Raw genomic sequence first — 16155 nt, 5'->3', positions numbered from 1 at the left:
GACCGCAGACCGCTGTGAGGGGACCGACGGTGCCATGATGGAGTTGTGTCACAGCAGAGACCTGGGACTGGGAGGCTGCGACTCCCCACCCCCCCCCCCGCCCCCTCCCCAGCCTCTGGAATAGCCGCCCTACCGATCTCCACTGACTACGCAACAGAACCCGCATTAGTTTTGTCGGAATAAAAAAACTTCCGTCATCGACGAAATTCTTAATGATCAATTAATTGATCATCGATTTATTATTATTATTATTATTATTATTATGCCCATCCCTACTTTAAATAGACACAGGCACACAAAAAAACAAGATTTTCATTGACATGTGACGACACGTGACCTGTGTCATCAGATCTATACTCCGTTACCGTCAGCGCTGTCCTTGGTGCTGATTACGTCCTCAGCAGGGGAGGCTGGTGATATTTTTGGTATATAACCATCAGTGTTGGGTAGTAGGCCTGCACGATTCCGGGAAAAATATGAATCAGGATTTTTTTAGCTTAGAATTGATATGGCGATTCTCTGGCACAATTGTTTTCCCTCACGAAGTGTAAAGTTTATTGCACACATGAACCATGACAAAACAAAACAAACTGACAGTACCACTTTCGGCTCTCTTGCCTTGTACGGCTTCATCATATTGCACTTTGTGTGTGAACTTAGGGATGTGCTGCCTCCATCCCTAAGTTCAAATGTCTGATTTTGTAAAATTTGGCATTTAAAATCGTTCACTCAGATTAACCTCAGTGACACAAAGTGACCACACGAGGCAGCAGAGGAGCAGCAGCTAAAATCTCTGGTTTTCTCTGTGAACTTTGGTGTGTGTGTGTGTGTGTGTGTGTGGGAGAGTGAGTGCTTTACTAACTTCAGTTTTTAGGACAGTGTGAGATTTTTGTTAAGGACCCAAGAAACAATGCAGAGATCACACACACACACACACACACTCTGAGTCTTTCATTATTAGATGTCTCTCTCTTGTATATCTGTGTTTCCACCTCAGTCACAGCGCTTGTGTCTTTTATTGCTTTTCCTCACGGCCCACACACACACACACACACACGCACGCATGCACACGCGCACACGTGCACGCCTCACACTCGCCGTCTCTTTGTTCTGCCCTGTTATTCGCTCTGTTGACGAGTCAGATTACGCCCAAGACAGTCTGGCTGCAGACCTGCACTGTCAGGACCCTTTGTTGCAGACCTGCACTGTGAGGTCTCCTGCACTGTCAGGACCGGAAGTTGATTTGAAGCCTTTCAAAATAAAAGCGAGCATACCGGAAGCATGTATTCAAAATAAAAGCGAACATACCGGAAGCACATATTTTTCGTTCCCCATGTGAAGTGTGGAGACGACGAGGTGAGTAAAAGTCAAGTGACAGCAACTTTGCGTCATACGAAGAAACAGAAACAGTCTTTATTCACTAGAACGTTATGTTGCACACTATATATTGCCCTGTAAAGTTATATTAATTTGAAAGAATTGGGTTTTGGAATTTTGGGTAGTTTTTAGCGTTGTTATCGTGTCGATAGTGCTCACTTAAATGTGCCATTTTCCTACTCAAAGACCAAGAAAACTGAGTTATATCATATAGTTTTTATATAATTTCATTTTACTTATTACGACATTATTTGTCTCTTACAGATGCATATTTCAATCTTAAGTACCGGCACTACGCCCAAAGTTGAAGCAATTTCACTGCCCCCTGTGCCTAAAAATGAAACCAACAAAATTGTCCAAGCTGCAGAGCCACTTAGAGGCACATAGGAAAGGTGGCATTTTATTTAAAGGTAAGCATAATGTATTTGTCAGTGTGTTTGTACTCATAAGTATGAGCCAACGCTACTAACTTCTGACAGGTTGTGGTTTGGCTGCTAAAAGGGGAAAAGGAAAATGAAGGGAATGTAAGTTGCAGTGAAGAACACCCGACACCTCACCTCACAGTTTTAAACATGAAAAGTTTAGAATCAGATTTTCTATGTGAGTGATGTGAGCCAAATCAATAGCAGAATTTGCATGGTTTCATGGATCCAAATGAGGAGGACAAAGAATTGATTCTGGAGCCTTTTAACGTTTTGTTTTACCACATCGAAGATATTCATATTCTTCATATTCTGTGAAGAGATGATGGACAAAAGAGGCTTCTTGGCGTACTGTGAGTACAAAGAGCAGGAAGAAAAAAAAACAAAGAAAATCGACCATTTTATTGGTCAAGTTTAAATTGTGGAAAAAGGTTGTTGTTGTTTTCTTTGTGTGAGCTATAACACTAAAAACACTAATCATTAAAATCATCAAAAAATAAAAAATAAAAAGACATTTGAAAGTTTGTTTCGTGTCTACTGTTTTCTCTTGTAACAGAGGTTATTGGTTATCTGGGTCATGTAACTAGGTATTCAGTCATTCACTTTGAATACACAAAGCTAAGTTCATTTAAAATCATCACCCTCACACCCTCCATTGGCAAATCCCTGTGGTCCGACAGCACAAGGTAAGAACATAGCACAGACAATATTAAGCAATTATTAAATGAATTATGAGGTGTTACAATTGCAAACACACATAAGATATGCCTAGATAAAAAAATGAGTAAATCAATATGTAAATGATAAATATATGATACATTTTCAATGATAAATAATGGAATAGAAGCAAAGAACAGTCAGCAATAGGTTGGAGTGTAGATGCATTATGCCATCACACATTAAGGGAGCTGCTGCTGAAACATGTTTTGTCAAACAAAATTAGTATGATGAAATGATGTATTGTATGATGAAATGATGTATTCTGTGGGTAATGGGGGCGGGGCTAGATAAGCTTTTGCTTCTCCCGCTTTCCCTTTCGGTTATGTGTATTGTGTGAACTACACTAAGATGATGTGTGATGATGATTGATCTAAATGACATGACCGAAATAAACATATAAATAAATAAAGGTGTATTTACAGAGATTTATTATTTCAAAATGAATTAACTAACAGCTGTCCTTTTTACTAATTAAATTAAATTAAAATACTGGCGTAAAATAATGCATGTTTTGAGTAGGCTAATAGTGTTTTAAGGGGATCATAATAGCTGTACATCTAGTTTGCACTGATTATCTGTAGAATAACCCTAGAAGTGGTCATAACGTTTGTATTTTCTTTTTTTTATATAATATTTTGTATATATATTTTTATCTTGACATTTTCCTGCGTTTTTTCACCTTATCCAGTTGAACTGGAAAGATATACAGTTTTTAAAATCTCTTTAATTAAACACATGGATACACATATTTACATTGTATACATAAAATAAAGACCCAAGAAATAAACATTGGGAACGAAAAATACGTGCTTCCGGTATGATCGCTATTATTTTGAAAGGCTAAGAATCAACTTCAGGTCCCGTGCAGGTCTGCAACGAAGGGTCCTGACAGTGCAGGTCTGCAGTGCAGCCAGACCCCTCTCGATTACGCTGTTGTCCGCTGCGATGATGAAAACCTTGCAGAGTCGCAGCGTGAACGCCATTTCTGCGACGTTAGCGAAAAGGAATTATCTCTGAAACATGAGTGTGGTGAGAAACAAATGTTAGGTTAGAGAACATTTTTTTTTGACAAAACCTACATGAAGATTTTTTAAGAGCATTTCTGGATAAAAAAACCCAGCATCAAATTAATCAAATAGTTATATATTTTTTTGCTTACAAAACATCTGGCATTACCCGATTCCAGACATGGCACTGACCCGATCTTAGATATGACATTGGCACAACCCTGGATCCAACATTGCCCGTTCCTAGATCTGAAACAAGAGTTTTTGGCGACACTGGAACTCTAAGCAAATCTCAGTTGTCAGGTGGGGGAAATAAAGGAAACACAAAGGGACAACGTGCTGCATTTCAAATGGTGCTTTTATTGCAATGTGTTGCATTCCCACATTCATAGATGTTATAGTTTTGTTAGTCAAAGCATCATTTCCTCAAGGTCGGCATCCTCACCTTGGAAAAAAAAAAGCAGAGGGATCAAATGCACGAGGTGTTTGTATTTTTGAGTGTAGTCGAGAAGTGTGTTTGTGTGTGTAAACTTGAGCAGCCACCAACATATGAATGAACAAACCTCCAAATATAGACTTCCAGTAGATGCAAAGAGAGTTTTTAATTGTCAAAAAGAAAAAAGAAAAAAAAGAAGTTGAGAGTTTTGTTTGTCTATCAGCCTGCAGGGCTCTCACTCCCTGCAGGGACTGGACCCGGCCTGAGACTGATTGTCTACAACATTCCAAAGAAAAAAGGTAGATTTTTCTTTATATTCACGTTTCACACCTGAACAGGAGGGTTGGGGGACATTAAAAGAGACAGATACAGAAAGAAAGAGAGAGAGAGAGAGAGAGAGAGAGAGAGAGAGAGAGAGAGAGAGAGAGAGAGAGAAAGAAAGAGGAAATAGTACATGCATAAAATTCTCCCAGATGAACATTGTCACTCATATTGTCTTGTAATAGCTGCTCCGATGCCTCGTTAAAAACAAACTTTACATGAGTGTAATATACAAAACCGGACAAAAAATGGGTAAAATGTATAATACATATTTATTTATATATATATATATTTATATATATATATCTATTTATATTAATTTGTACATGGGAGAGAGTGGAACCTTGGTCTTCCCCATCCCCTCCCGCCCCTCAAATTCTCCAGAAAAAGCATTGACCTCTCCCAAAACGACACAAAGTGGTGAATTAATAACAAGCCTTATTTTCTTCTTCTTCTTCTTTAAAACAAAAAAAAAAAAAATCAAAAATCACAGAACCAAGTCCGACCTCGGTCCCAATAAGGCAACACTTACAATACTGGACAACAGACGCTGTGGTAACTTTCATGAAGAGCAGAGATTTGAACATTTGAAACAGGAATGAGTGGGAGTTCAGATTTAAACAACTACAGAGAAACTCAGCGGTGCAAAGAGACCATAACGGACCAATGACGAGCGACAAAACTGCTTCTTCTTTTTTTTTGACTAAAACTTTTATTCCAAATTCAAATTAATCAAATAGTTGTGTTGCCAGATAGTGGCCTGGCTAATGGCCCGATCCTACACCAGACATTACCCGATGCTTGATCTGACATTACCCGATCCCGGATCTGACATTGCCCGATCCTGGACATTACCCAATTCTGGGTCCAACCTTGCCCAATCCTGGATCAGACATTACCCGATCCTGGAAATTGCTCGATCCTGGGTCCAACATTGCCGATCCTGAACATGACATTGCCCCAATCCTAGATAGGACGTTTCCCAATCCTGGATCTGACATTCCCCGATCCTGGATCCAACCTTGCCCAATCCTGGATGCGACATTGCCCGACCCTGGATCTGACATTACCCGATCCCGGATCTGACATTGCCCGATCCTGGATATTACCCGATTCTGGGTCCAACCTTGCCCAATCCTGGATCTGACATTACCCGATCCCGGATCTGACATTGCCTGATCCTGGATATTGCCCGATCCTGGGTCCAACATTGCCGATCCTGAATATGACCTTGGCCCAATCCTAGATAGGACATTTTCCGATCCCGGGTCCAACCTTGCCCGATCCCGGATCCGACATTTCCCGATCCCGGAACCGACATTGCCCAATCCCGGATATTACCCAATTCTGGGTCAAACCTTGCCCAATCCTGGATCAGACATTACCCGATCCTGGATATTACCCGATCCTGGATCCAACATTGCTGATCCTGAACATGACATTGGCCCAATCCTAGATAGGACATTTCCCGATCCTGGGTCCAACCTTGCCCGACCCTGGATCTGGCATCGGCCCGACCCTGGATCTGGCATCGGCCCGACCCTGGATCTGGCATCGGCCCGATCCTGGATATTAGCCGATTCTGGGTCCAACCTTGCCCCATCCCGGATCCAGCATTGCCCGATCCCGGATCCGACATTGCCCGATCCCGGATATTACCCAATTCTGGGTCAAACCTTGCCCAATCCTGGATCTGACATTACCCAATCCTGGATCTGACATTACCCAATCCTGGATATTACCCAATCCTGGATCCAACATTGCTGATCCTGAACATGACATTGGCCCAATCCTAGATAGGACATTTCCCGATCCTGGGTCCAACCTTGCCCAATCCTGGATTCGACATTGCCCGATCCTGGATATTAGCCGATTCTGGGTCCAACCTTGCCCAATCCTGGATCTGACATTACCCAATTCTGGGTCCAACCTTGCCCAATCCGGGATCTGACATTACCCGATCCCGGATCTGACATTGCCCGGTCCCGGATATTACCCAATTCTGGGTCAAACCTTGCCCAATCCTGGATCTGACATTACCTGATCCTGGATATGACCCGATCCTGGGTCCAACATTGCCCGATCCTGAACATGACTTTGGCCCAACCCTAGATAGGACATTTCCCAATCCTGGATCTAACATTGGCCCGATCTTGGTATCAGCACACCGCTAAATATTCTACAATAGGCAGCACAAAAAGTGTGAAAAGACAAACAAAACAGAGAGAGGACACGCAACACAGTGTGTTGTTAATGTCAGTGCACAATTGTTGCTAGATAGCAGAGGTTAAGTCTCGCACAAACCAGACTTGTACTAAAAGAAAGCGAGTGTCCAACCTTGGTTTGAGGAAAAACACTGCGGCAGAGGAAAGTGAACGCCGAGTGGCTCCGGCGTCCACAGCGACAGAGCGAAGCGCCGACAGTTGCTGTGACTGTGTTGTGAGCAGGAATGTTCTGAGATTTAAGCTTTTTTTAACAGTACGCCTGGTATCAGCTGACAGGGGGAGGGGGGGGGGGGGGGGGGGGGGCGGGGTCACCTGAAGAAGACTGGCATAGTTTTATACTGAGGATCGGTTGCTGTAGGTAAAAGAGAGAAAGAGGCAGAGAGAGAGAACTACAATACAAAGAAGGTAAAAGTCTATACATTTGAATGTTGGGTATCCCTGACTGTCGAGTTCTTCATAAAAGAACCTGAGAGAAATTTAAAATGAAACTACAATAACCTCGGTTTTCTTGACGTACATTCAGGGGACGTTTACTAACACTGATCTGATTGTGGCTTCTTTTTTGCTCCGAGTAAAATCCATATAAAGTGCAAAATTAGATTGTATTTGCAAAAATTCCTGGAATAATTTTGATTAATCTAACGTGTGTAAAAAAAGTCATTTAAAATACAGCAAACTTTTTTTTTTATAAAAGGTGAAAAAAGGTTTTTCTTTTCTTTTTTTTTTTTTACTAAAAAAAAAACCCTGGTTAACAAGGTTATTACTGTTAAACTTTACTGCAGAAAGTATATATATGTATATATATACATATATGTATATATATATGTATATATACACACGAGGCACCTCAAGTTTGGTATAAAGAACTTAGTTCACGGGAACAAGAGACGTGTTTTAATGAGATTATACGAGGAGAACAGTCAGATATCAACTAAATAAACTACACTTAATTCACCGACTACGTGGGATCTTTGTGGGGTCTTTTTTTGTGTGTGACGATACTTTGCCTATGAAATTAATGTCGCTCCAGTGTTAAATCTGCATCCATGTGAAAAGGACAATAAATGCTATATTGATCGGTAAGGTGCATAGCTAACAGTTGCGATGTTTTTACTTTTATTCCTGTAAACGAATGATAGCACTTCAGGCTGAAAACCGGCGGAGCAGCGGCGCCGCAGACCTAACTTTGGGACGTCAGATGAGGAACCACGCAAAACTGTGCGAGGAAGGAAGAAATTAAGGAAGGAAGAAAGGGAGGTAGGAAGGACGAATAAAGGGCTGCTCGCTACGTTATGTCTTGTCCAGTGATGATGAGGAGGTTTGCATATGATATCTGTCAAACCTCGTGAAGCTTTGGTCGTTACTAGTGGCAAATGCAACAAAATAAAAATGAAAAATATCAGTCAGACAGTTAGGAAAAAAAAAAAAAAACAAGCCCACTCAAACACAATAACCGTCAGGCCTCTCCATAAAACCAAGGCTCCACCCTCTCTACCAGATCTGCTTAAAATTTTTAACAGAGAAAATTAAATAATATGGCCTTTTTTCTGTCATATTTTTTTTGTTTTGTTTTTTTAAATTAACCCGTACAAAAAAGCCAGTCCACACTGCTTTTACTCTCTCAGTAAAATCACATTCAGCAGTCACTTAAAAAAAAAAGAAAAAAAGAAGAAGAAGAAGAATAAGAAAACCAAAAGGAAAACCATTCTCTGGCATAGTTTTGTGAAAACACCCACAGGTACTGTGCAGCGTCTAAAGAGTAGAAAGAAGAAAAGAATCAAACCAGGACATCTTCCACGTTTCCATCTTAGAGAACACCAGATATACAGTATTACACACACATACATAAGCACTCACTGATAGTCATATACATACATACATACATCAGGAAAAATAAAAAAATAAAGTAGAGTAGAAAATCAAAAAATAAAAAAAACATGACGGAGGCGAGTAGTTATTTTCTTTTTTTTAAAAACAAACTCGGAGCTAACTTACTTACTTATTTTCTGTTGATTCTGAAACAAATACATATTCACATTTCTCTGTTATATACATTATGTTAACATCTTGAAATCCAACGTTTATAAAAGAGCCTAAAACCTTGTACCTGGTAACTGTAGTGAGAAAAGGGGAGGGGATAAAAAATAATAATAATAAAAAGGTTACATAGTATAAGCATTAATCGTATTTGGCATGTGTCGTCGTCGTCGCAGGATAAGGTGACAGTTGCTGTCGAGGTTTCTGCAGTTAACAGAGTTTGTAGAGGAAAACGGTTTCCATAGGAATGCCTATGCCACGCAGAAAAGTGTGTGTGTATCAATACTGTGTGAGAAAGCAGAGTGCGATAATAAAAATAATAATAACAATAATAACAGAAGAAGACGACGACGGCGGAAACTTCCAGAATACATTCTTCCCACTTTGTGCAGCTGTCGAGTTGTATTCACATCGGCGGCCAAAACAGTATTCGTCACAGGAGACACAATCCAATTTTTGGGAGCTTCCACACTGAAGTGCTTCAATTTATCTATTTATTTAAAAATGTAAGTGCAGGCGTTAAAAAGAAAAGAATAATAATAATAATAATAATAATAATGAAAAAGCCTCACAGTTCAGGAATCAATTTGTCCCATTTCTCCTCCTCCTCCTCATCCTGGGTTTTGGTACGGTGGCCTGGAAGCGCAAAAACCATAATTATATATTACAAAATAAAAGTGAAACAAACCGTCCTCACGGAAAAGGGAACGTATCAAATGCTGCAAGTGACCCGGACGTGATAAAGTGAGCGGTCAATTCTTTTTTTTTTATCTATTTATTAATTTGACAGTAAGAGACGTATAGTAGTGCTGAAAGCCAGCCTCTTTTGTTTATAGCGGAACAGCATCCGGGACATTTGTTTCGGGGATTGTAAATTTGTTATTTTGGAAAATGTACGTTCCGCTTTCCATCAGAATTGTGGCTTTTGCTAATTAGTTTTGTGATCTATAATAGTATTTTACGGAACGTGATATAATGGTTTGAACTTCCGGGCCACCGTAGTTTGGGAACTATAAGTGCCTTCACTTCCATCCGAGTGTACCGTTAAAGTGTGATTTTTTTTTATCTCGTGCAAAGGAAAATTTGCGCGTGATATCTTACATCAGTTTTCCACTTTTTAAAATCAAAAATACTTTCAGTATCGGCAAAACGGCAAATAACTCTGCAAATGCGACAGACAAAAATGCAGATTTTTCGCATTAGCCATGACGACTTTTACAAAACGTTTCAGGAAAAAATTCCGCACAAACTATCTTACTGGAGGTATATTATGCTAATCACCGCGATGTTAGCTCTAAATGGACTACGTCATGGCTTACGACGTCATCGCCTTCGTGGATAATGTGCGACTTTTTACTGATGACATCATTTTGTATTTCTTAAGTCGAATAATCCGATAAAATTTCTTTTTTGAAAAGGCAGAACCATTTGGATGGAAACTCTGTAAATGACGGCCGACGCTCGCAACATGACGAACAAAAACAATAACGCAAAATAGAAACTGTGGAAACCTCGAGGGAGAAAGCGCCAACGGAGGTTGAAGGGAAAGAAGTGGGATAAGTACTAAAAATGAGTTGCTGGTGTTAAAACAGTCGATGTATGGATTTATCCATGTGTTTTAATCTCAGAAGAAGTCTTTTTTTTTGTTTTTTTTTCGACATAAATCCACGCACAGGTTTTTTTTTTTAATATCCAGCTGAACACAAAGTGGTTCTGGAGTCGTCGTACGACACTGGAGGAGTTGGTGTGTGGAATGTTGACCTTGCATACTGTAACTGGGTTATGTTGCATAATTATGGTTAAAAAAACAAAAACAAACAAAAACAACAGTGCACCGGTAAAGAAAAAGCCACTGAAGTAGCGTAAAACTGCATATTGCTGTTGTTGCTGAGAATTGCATTTTTCGGGGGGTTGAAGTGACATCATTTTGTCTGAATGTGACCAGGAGAGTCTCAAACTCACATGACCTGGTCAGGAGGGGGCGCTCAAGTGAGAAAAGTCAATGTTGTTGGGGGGAAAAAAACTGTTCGATATCGTAATTCATGACGATAACTCACAGAATTTCCAGATACAAGTGTTTGTTTTGATAAAATGTATCAATAAATTACAAAATAACAAATAAGTGGCGGGCCACGTGAAGTCGACTGGAGGGCCGCGTGTGGCCCAAGAGCCGCAAATTTGAGACCCACTGAGTATGATGTTCGATTAACCGCCTTTTTTAACAGCTTCTTGAATGTGAATATTTGTCTGTTTCGTGGGCTCCAAATAAAAAAGAAATCACTAAAACTGAATCGTTTTGGTGTCCGAGTCCATATTTACTGGACCAAACATGACAATAGCGGTTAGTTGCAGTTTCAGTCGTACGTCAAAGATAAGATCACGCATTCTAACGCGTTAAACGTCTGGGTGTTGGGGCTGAGCCCGAAATAAACTTTCAATTTAAGTTTCGGACACGCGCCAGATATCAGGATAACAACACTGGAGATTATTTTTGAATGTTTTCGAAAGTCCTGGTGACGTGAAGCACTTCTAATACGCGGGGAATTACGTTTTTTGTTAACAGAGGTCTGTTATTGCTGAGAGAGACAGTGTCTGACTGAGCAACAGTAGTCATCAGAAAACTGTGTGTGTGTGTAGCCAGTGGAGTGAAGTCTTCATCAGGAAACCAGAAGTGGAAAAGAAACAAAAAAAACATGTTTGCAGGAGGTGAGGAGAAAACTCATTTACATAAAAAAAAAAAAAAATCTTTTTACTGTGACTCCACCCCCTGCCCCAGCCCCGCCCTCACCTCTCCTGTTTTGTTTTGTTTCAAATTCATGACGGCGTAAAAAAACGTAATCATCCATCACATCTTTGTTAGGAACTGCTATCACTAAAGCGTCTACTTAAATGTCATTATAATCCGAAAGCGCCCCTGCCCGCCCGTTCTCTGGGACCGGTTTAAGGGTATTAATTATACTTTTTTTTAACTTTATACAATGGTTACAAACATGTGTACGGTCTGAAAAGTTCTTTTTGTTTTGTACATTAACATGAGAATAGAAACAAAAGAGGAGAAAGAGCGAGAGGAGATGGCTGACGAGCTCCCTGGTTACCACAAGAGGAAAGCAGAAGCGCTGTGAACCACCCTGCACAAAATGTGGCAACTTGAACGCAACGTAGGGGCGGGGCAAGGCGGGGGCGGGGTAAAGCGAGATCTCATATAGTTATATTTTTTTTCACATTTGCCAAGATGTAAAAAACAAAACAAAACCCAAAACACCTTTCATTCCTCCTCCTCCTCCTCTGCACATTAGCAACTTTACAATATCCTGATGCCAAATAAAAACAAACCTGGATCGAATCACATTATACGCAAGTTTCTGAGTTAATAACACGTAAAAAAAAAAAGGGGGAAAGCGGTTACAAGAGAAGAGAAGAGTGAGTTCACCATCCCCCCCCCACAAAGTCTTTGTCCTTCTGTTACTGTACAATACTACCCCGCCTGCACGGTGCACATGGCAAACAACACTGATAGGCTGAGAGAGAGGGAGAGAGAGAAAGAGAGAGAGTGAGCCCGATGAGGCTCTGTATTCACAGCTGCGGAGGTGAGGGAGGGAAGGGAAGGGAGGGAGTAAAAATGTGATGGACAGACAGTTAAATAATCATAACAGTCTTTCTTTATATTTTGAAAATAATAATAATAAAAAAATTAAAAACCTCCTTCCTCCCCGGCGGGAGGAAGACACAAAGAGAGTTCCGAAAAACTGAGCAGCATCCACGTCTGTCTCCCATCCAACATGTCCAACATCCGTCCTGTCCGTACGTCCATCCGTCCTGTCCATTCCGGCTGTTGTCAAAGCTTGTTTCATGAAGACGATGAAGTTGTTGTCCTTGATGATGATGATGATGATGATGGTGAGAGCAGATGTTGTATTTTTTTGTCCTTTTTTTCTTTCTTTTTTTAAAACAATTCAACCAAATAAAAATAAAAAAAACAGATGTAAATAGAATAATATGTAGAAGAAGTAGTAGTAGTAGTAGAAGTAGAAGAAGCAGAGCTTGGGGAAGAAAAAACTCCGACTTCGACCAGGCACTGTCGCTGATAGACGGAGACAGTCACAGAACCAGCTGATACTGAGCTTCTATCCCACAATGCCGCAAAAGAGGTCTGAAAACCTTTTTAAACATTCCCACATCGCTGAGAGACAGGTGAGAGGAAAACAAACAACAACAAAAAACAAATAACAAAGCCAGAGGTGCTGCTGTGTAGGATAATCCCACACTTTAAACGCTGAATGCAGCTTTTCATATATATGTGTGTATATATGTATATATATATATATATATATATATATATATATATATATATATGTATACATATATACATATATATGCTCCCAAGTTGCACTGCTGCTGCTGTGATGCCCCACCCCCCAACAACGACAGACTGAAATCGTCTGATAAAAAGAGAAAAACAAAAGAAAAGAAATGAAAAAACTTAGGCCAGCCCTGATTTGACAGTGACGACAACTTGGCAAAAAATCTACAATGGTGTCGCAGTTGTTGTTGTTTTCTTTTTTTTTTTTCTTGGGTCAGGAAGCAGGAAGTAGGTCACCAAGGAATGAGCAGCAAGACAACACTGCCTTTAATAGGCTGAGGCAGACAGACAGGTTGTCAGACAGATTAGACAGGCAGGTTCAAATACACTGCTGCTCCTTCTGACACACGAGTCTTTCCGTTTAAAAAAAAGTACGGGGGCTGAATGAACCCCCTCCATCCCCCTCTCACCTCTGCACAGAAGTGGTTAGGCTGCGTCGCTCCACTCACAGCCACACCGCTCCGAGCCAGACGTCCATCCATCCAAAAACAACGGCGAGACAGAGACAGCAATGGGTCTGGTGCGCTGACCAAGTGAGAAGTAGAGGGGGAGTAAGAAGGAGAGCAGAAGCAGGCGGGAGGCGTCACTCTGTGAGCAGCTGCTGGAGGAGGCTCTTCTGCTGCGCCTGGTTGTTCTGGGAGCCCTGCGGCACGGGGCCCTTCTGCGCCGCCGCGCCGCCGATGGGGCCCGGGTTCAGGTACGTGTCACTGCCCACCAGGTTGACGGTGCACTGGACGTCGGCGAACACCTGAACCTGCTGCACCTGCACAAACACAGAGGCCGGTGATACCAGGAACAAACGGCACCGCGTGTGTTCGCTCGTTATTATCCAAGAACAGATGAAGATACAGATGGTCTGGGTCTGTTTTCAGATTCTTATTTTGTGCCTAAGGCCAGAGGGGACAGAGCCTTTGTTCCCAGACTGTTGAGCATTTTAAATCATCTTTAAAAACCTACTATTAAGCCATGGCATTTGACACAGGTTGATTTGGACTCCCATTGTTTTTTTTGCTTCTTATGTGTTTTTCATTCTTAAATGTCTTATGTCTTTATGATTTATATTTGTACTGATTTTGTTTTGTAACTTGACGTTCTTCTGTACAGCACTTTGGTCAACCTCAGTTTTTTTTTTTTTTTAAACTGTGCTCTATAAATAAATTTGAGTTGAGTTGGGGTCATAATCACATCAAAATGTTGTGTTTTTTGCGATTTTGGCTGAAATAGCTACAAAGGCAGTGCAGGGGGCAGAGCATTGCGTCGAGACAAGTCGTTATTTTTAAAACCACTGTAAGGCTCAAAACTGTGCTGCCTCCATAAACAGTTTTCTATAGAATCTGTCTGTACACTTGCAACGTTTTGATTCTTGCATTGGAAGTTGCGCTCATGACTCTTCCAGTGACGACACTCTCTGACCAATCAGTGGCCGGCAGTCTGTTGACGCCACAGTTTAGTTTTTAAATTGCTGCTCGCTTGGAACCTCGCCAGAGCAGGTACTAAAAAAAGTACCAGGTACTATCACTGTTGGAAAGAGTGGCAGTGTGCTGGGACTGTGTTGTGGAAAAGAGCCATGTGGTGTGTCTGTAGGAACCGTCTCCTCACCCTGCCACAGAAGTGAAATGTTGTTTTCAACATCACGATGTGTGCCTCAAAACTGAATCAAAATTCAAATTGAAACCAGAGTAGAGGATAGAAATACTGTATGTCGGTGTCAAACTACAGGGGAACATTCTCACCGCAGCACTGGGTTGGATCAACAGGTGCTGCACAGTAAACTGATGCGTCACTCACCTGCTGGTCGCTGCACACTGACCCCACGCTGCTGAGGTTACTGTTGCTCATGCCGACCGCCGGCCCCATGGGAGGTAAAGAGCCGACACCGGCCGAGCCTCCGGCCATGGAGACGGTGATGCTCATGTTGTTGTAAACCCCCTGCTGGCCAAACGCCTGCCCTGCACTCTGTCCTGACTGACTGAACAGGCTGCAGCAGAGGAGGATAAACACAGTTGGGGCGTGAAAGATACATTTTTATTTTACTCATCTGAGCCTGAAATCCACTGCCGGCACTTGCTGACCTGTTGCTGCCGATGCTCGTCTGTTGCCAGCTCTTCATGTCTGGTGACTGGTAGCCAGGGGGCGGGGTTTGCTGAAGCAGAGGACTCTGGGAGTTTGGGTTCTGAGGTGATAATAACGGGCTGGTCGGGCTCATCTCAGGAGGGAAGGACGGGTCTGGCTGGACCATGGCTTTGGGAAAGGGAGAAAAACGGATGGGCTCAAAACGTCTTCTACATAAAACACATTTTTGACCGGTGACCGGTCCAAACTGGTTAACTATGAGCAGTATCTGGTACTCGAGGTCGACCGAATTCTACAGAAGACGCTGATTTTTTTAGAAAATAACAGCATTCATTTATGTGAATTCTTTGGTCCATACATTTAGCCAGTTTCTTTCCTCCATCTGATAAACTATAACTGTTTATTATTATTATAATAATAATAATAAATAATACAAAAACACTAATGTTCTGTCTCTCCAATCTTCATGTATAAACAATATTTTCAGCAATATATGAAACAGCTTTTCCCAAAAATGTAAACTTTCACCAACATTTACCAAGTTTTGAGAACAAAAATATGCAAAACTGTAATAATGATGTAATAATTCAAATCATCATGACTGATCGTCTACTCCTTTCAAATACTGGTCAAAATCAGATGAATACATAATTCAAGCTACAAGAATAAAAATGTTTTTGTTTGCAAAAACATTTTTAACAGTCATAAATAATGTTGTGGGCTAATTATTCCCACATTTATAAAAGAAGAACAGGATATTTGACGCTTTATGTTTTTTCAAACAGCTGCAGCGGTAAATCTCACGGCAAAAATGTAACATATTTAGTTTCATTTAATTAGAAAGGATGAAAAAAAGCCACAGTATTGGACTGATATTGGTATCAGACATCCCTAATAAATATTCAAACTGTTACTTGTGTCATTACCACGAACAAAACAGTCACAGAGATGTTTTCTCCTGACGTGCAGGCGACTGGGTGTTGTTTTTGGGGGATGAAACGTGTCGATATCAATAGTAAAACACAGTGTAAATGAATATTTACAATCATATTCATCTGCCAGCTTGTAATAAGTGATGATAAAGTAGTAACGTGTGCTAATATAGAAAATTGAGGATGTAAATTGTGAAAGTGGTGTTTAATGAGCTCGTTACAGAAGCAGGGAAAACGTGACGTTC

The 16155-nt window shown here is 41.0% G+C and overlaps 1 protein-coding gene across 3 annotated transcripts in view; it reads right to left on the bottom strand.

Moving 5' to 3' along the window:
• Positions 1–5842: 5842 nt before the first annotated feature.
• Positions 5843–16155, bottom strand: part of ncoa1 (nuclear receptor coactivator 1) — a 63668-nt gene continuing 53355 nt past the window's right edge. For 2 of the 3 annotated variants that reach the window (XM_058612511.1, XM_058612512.1), the window contains 3 exons: positions 14978–15146; positions 14694–14883; positions 5843–13668 (listed from right to left, as the gene is read on the bottom strand). In XM_058612511.1, the coding sequence (XP_058468494.1) occupies positions 13489–13668; positions 14694–14883; positions 14978–15146 (539 nt within the window). In that variant the 3' untranslated portion in view covers positions 5843–13488. The remainder of the gene's footprint in view (positions 13669–14693; positions 14884–14977; positions 15147–16155) is intronic. The other variant, XR_009233572.1, reaches the window with a different exon arrangement.

The sequence above is a fragment of the Solea solea genome, chromosome 17, assembly GCF_958295425.1.
Source record: "Solea solea chromosome 17, fSolSol10.1, whole genome shotgun sequence".
Lineage (NCBI taxonomy): Eukaryota > Metazoa > Chordata > Actinopteri > Pleuronectiformes > Soleidae > Solea > Solea solea.
Note: the sequence above shows the minus strand (reverse complement) of the source record. Positions and strands in the feature narration are given on the sequence as shown.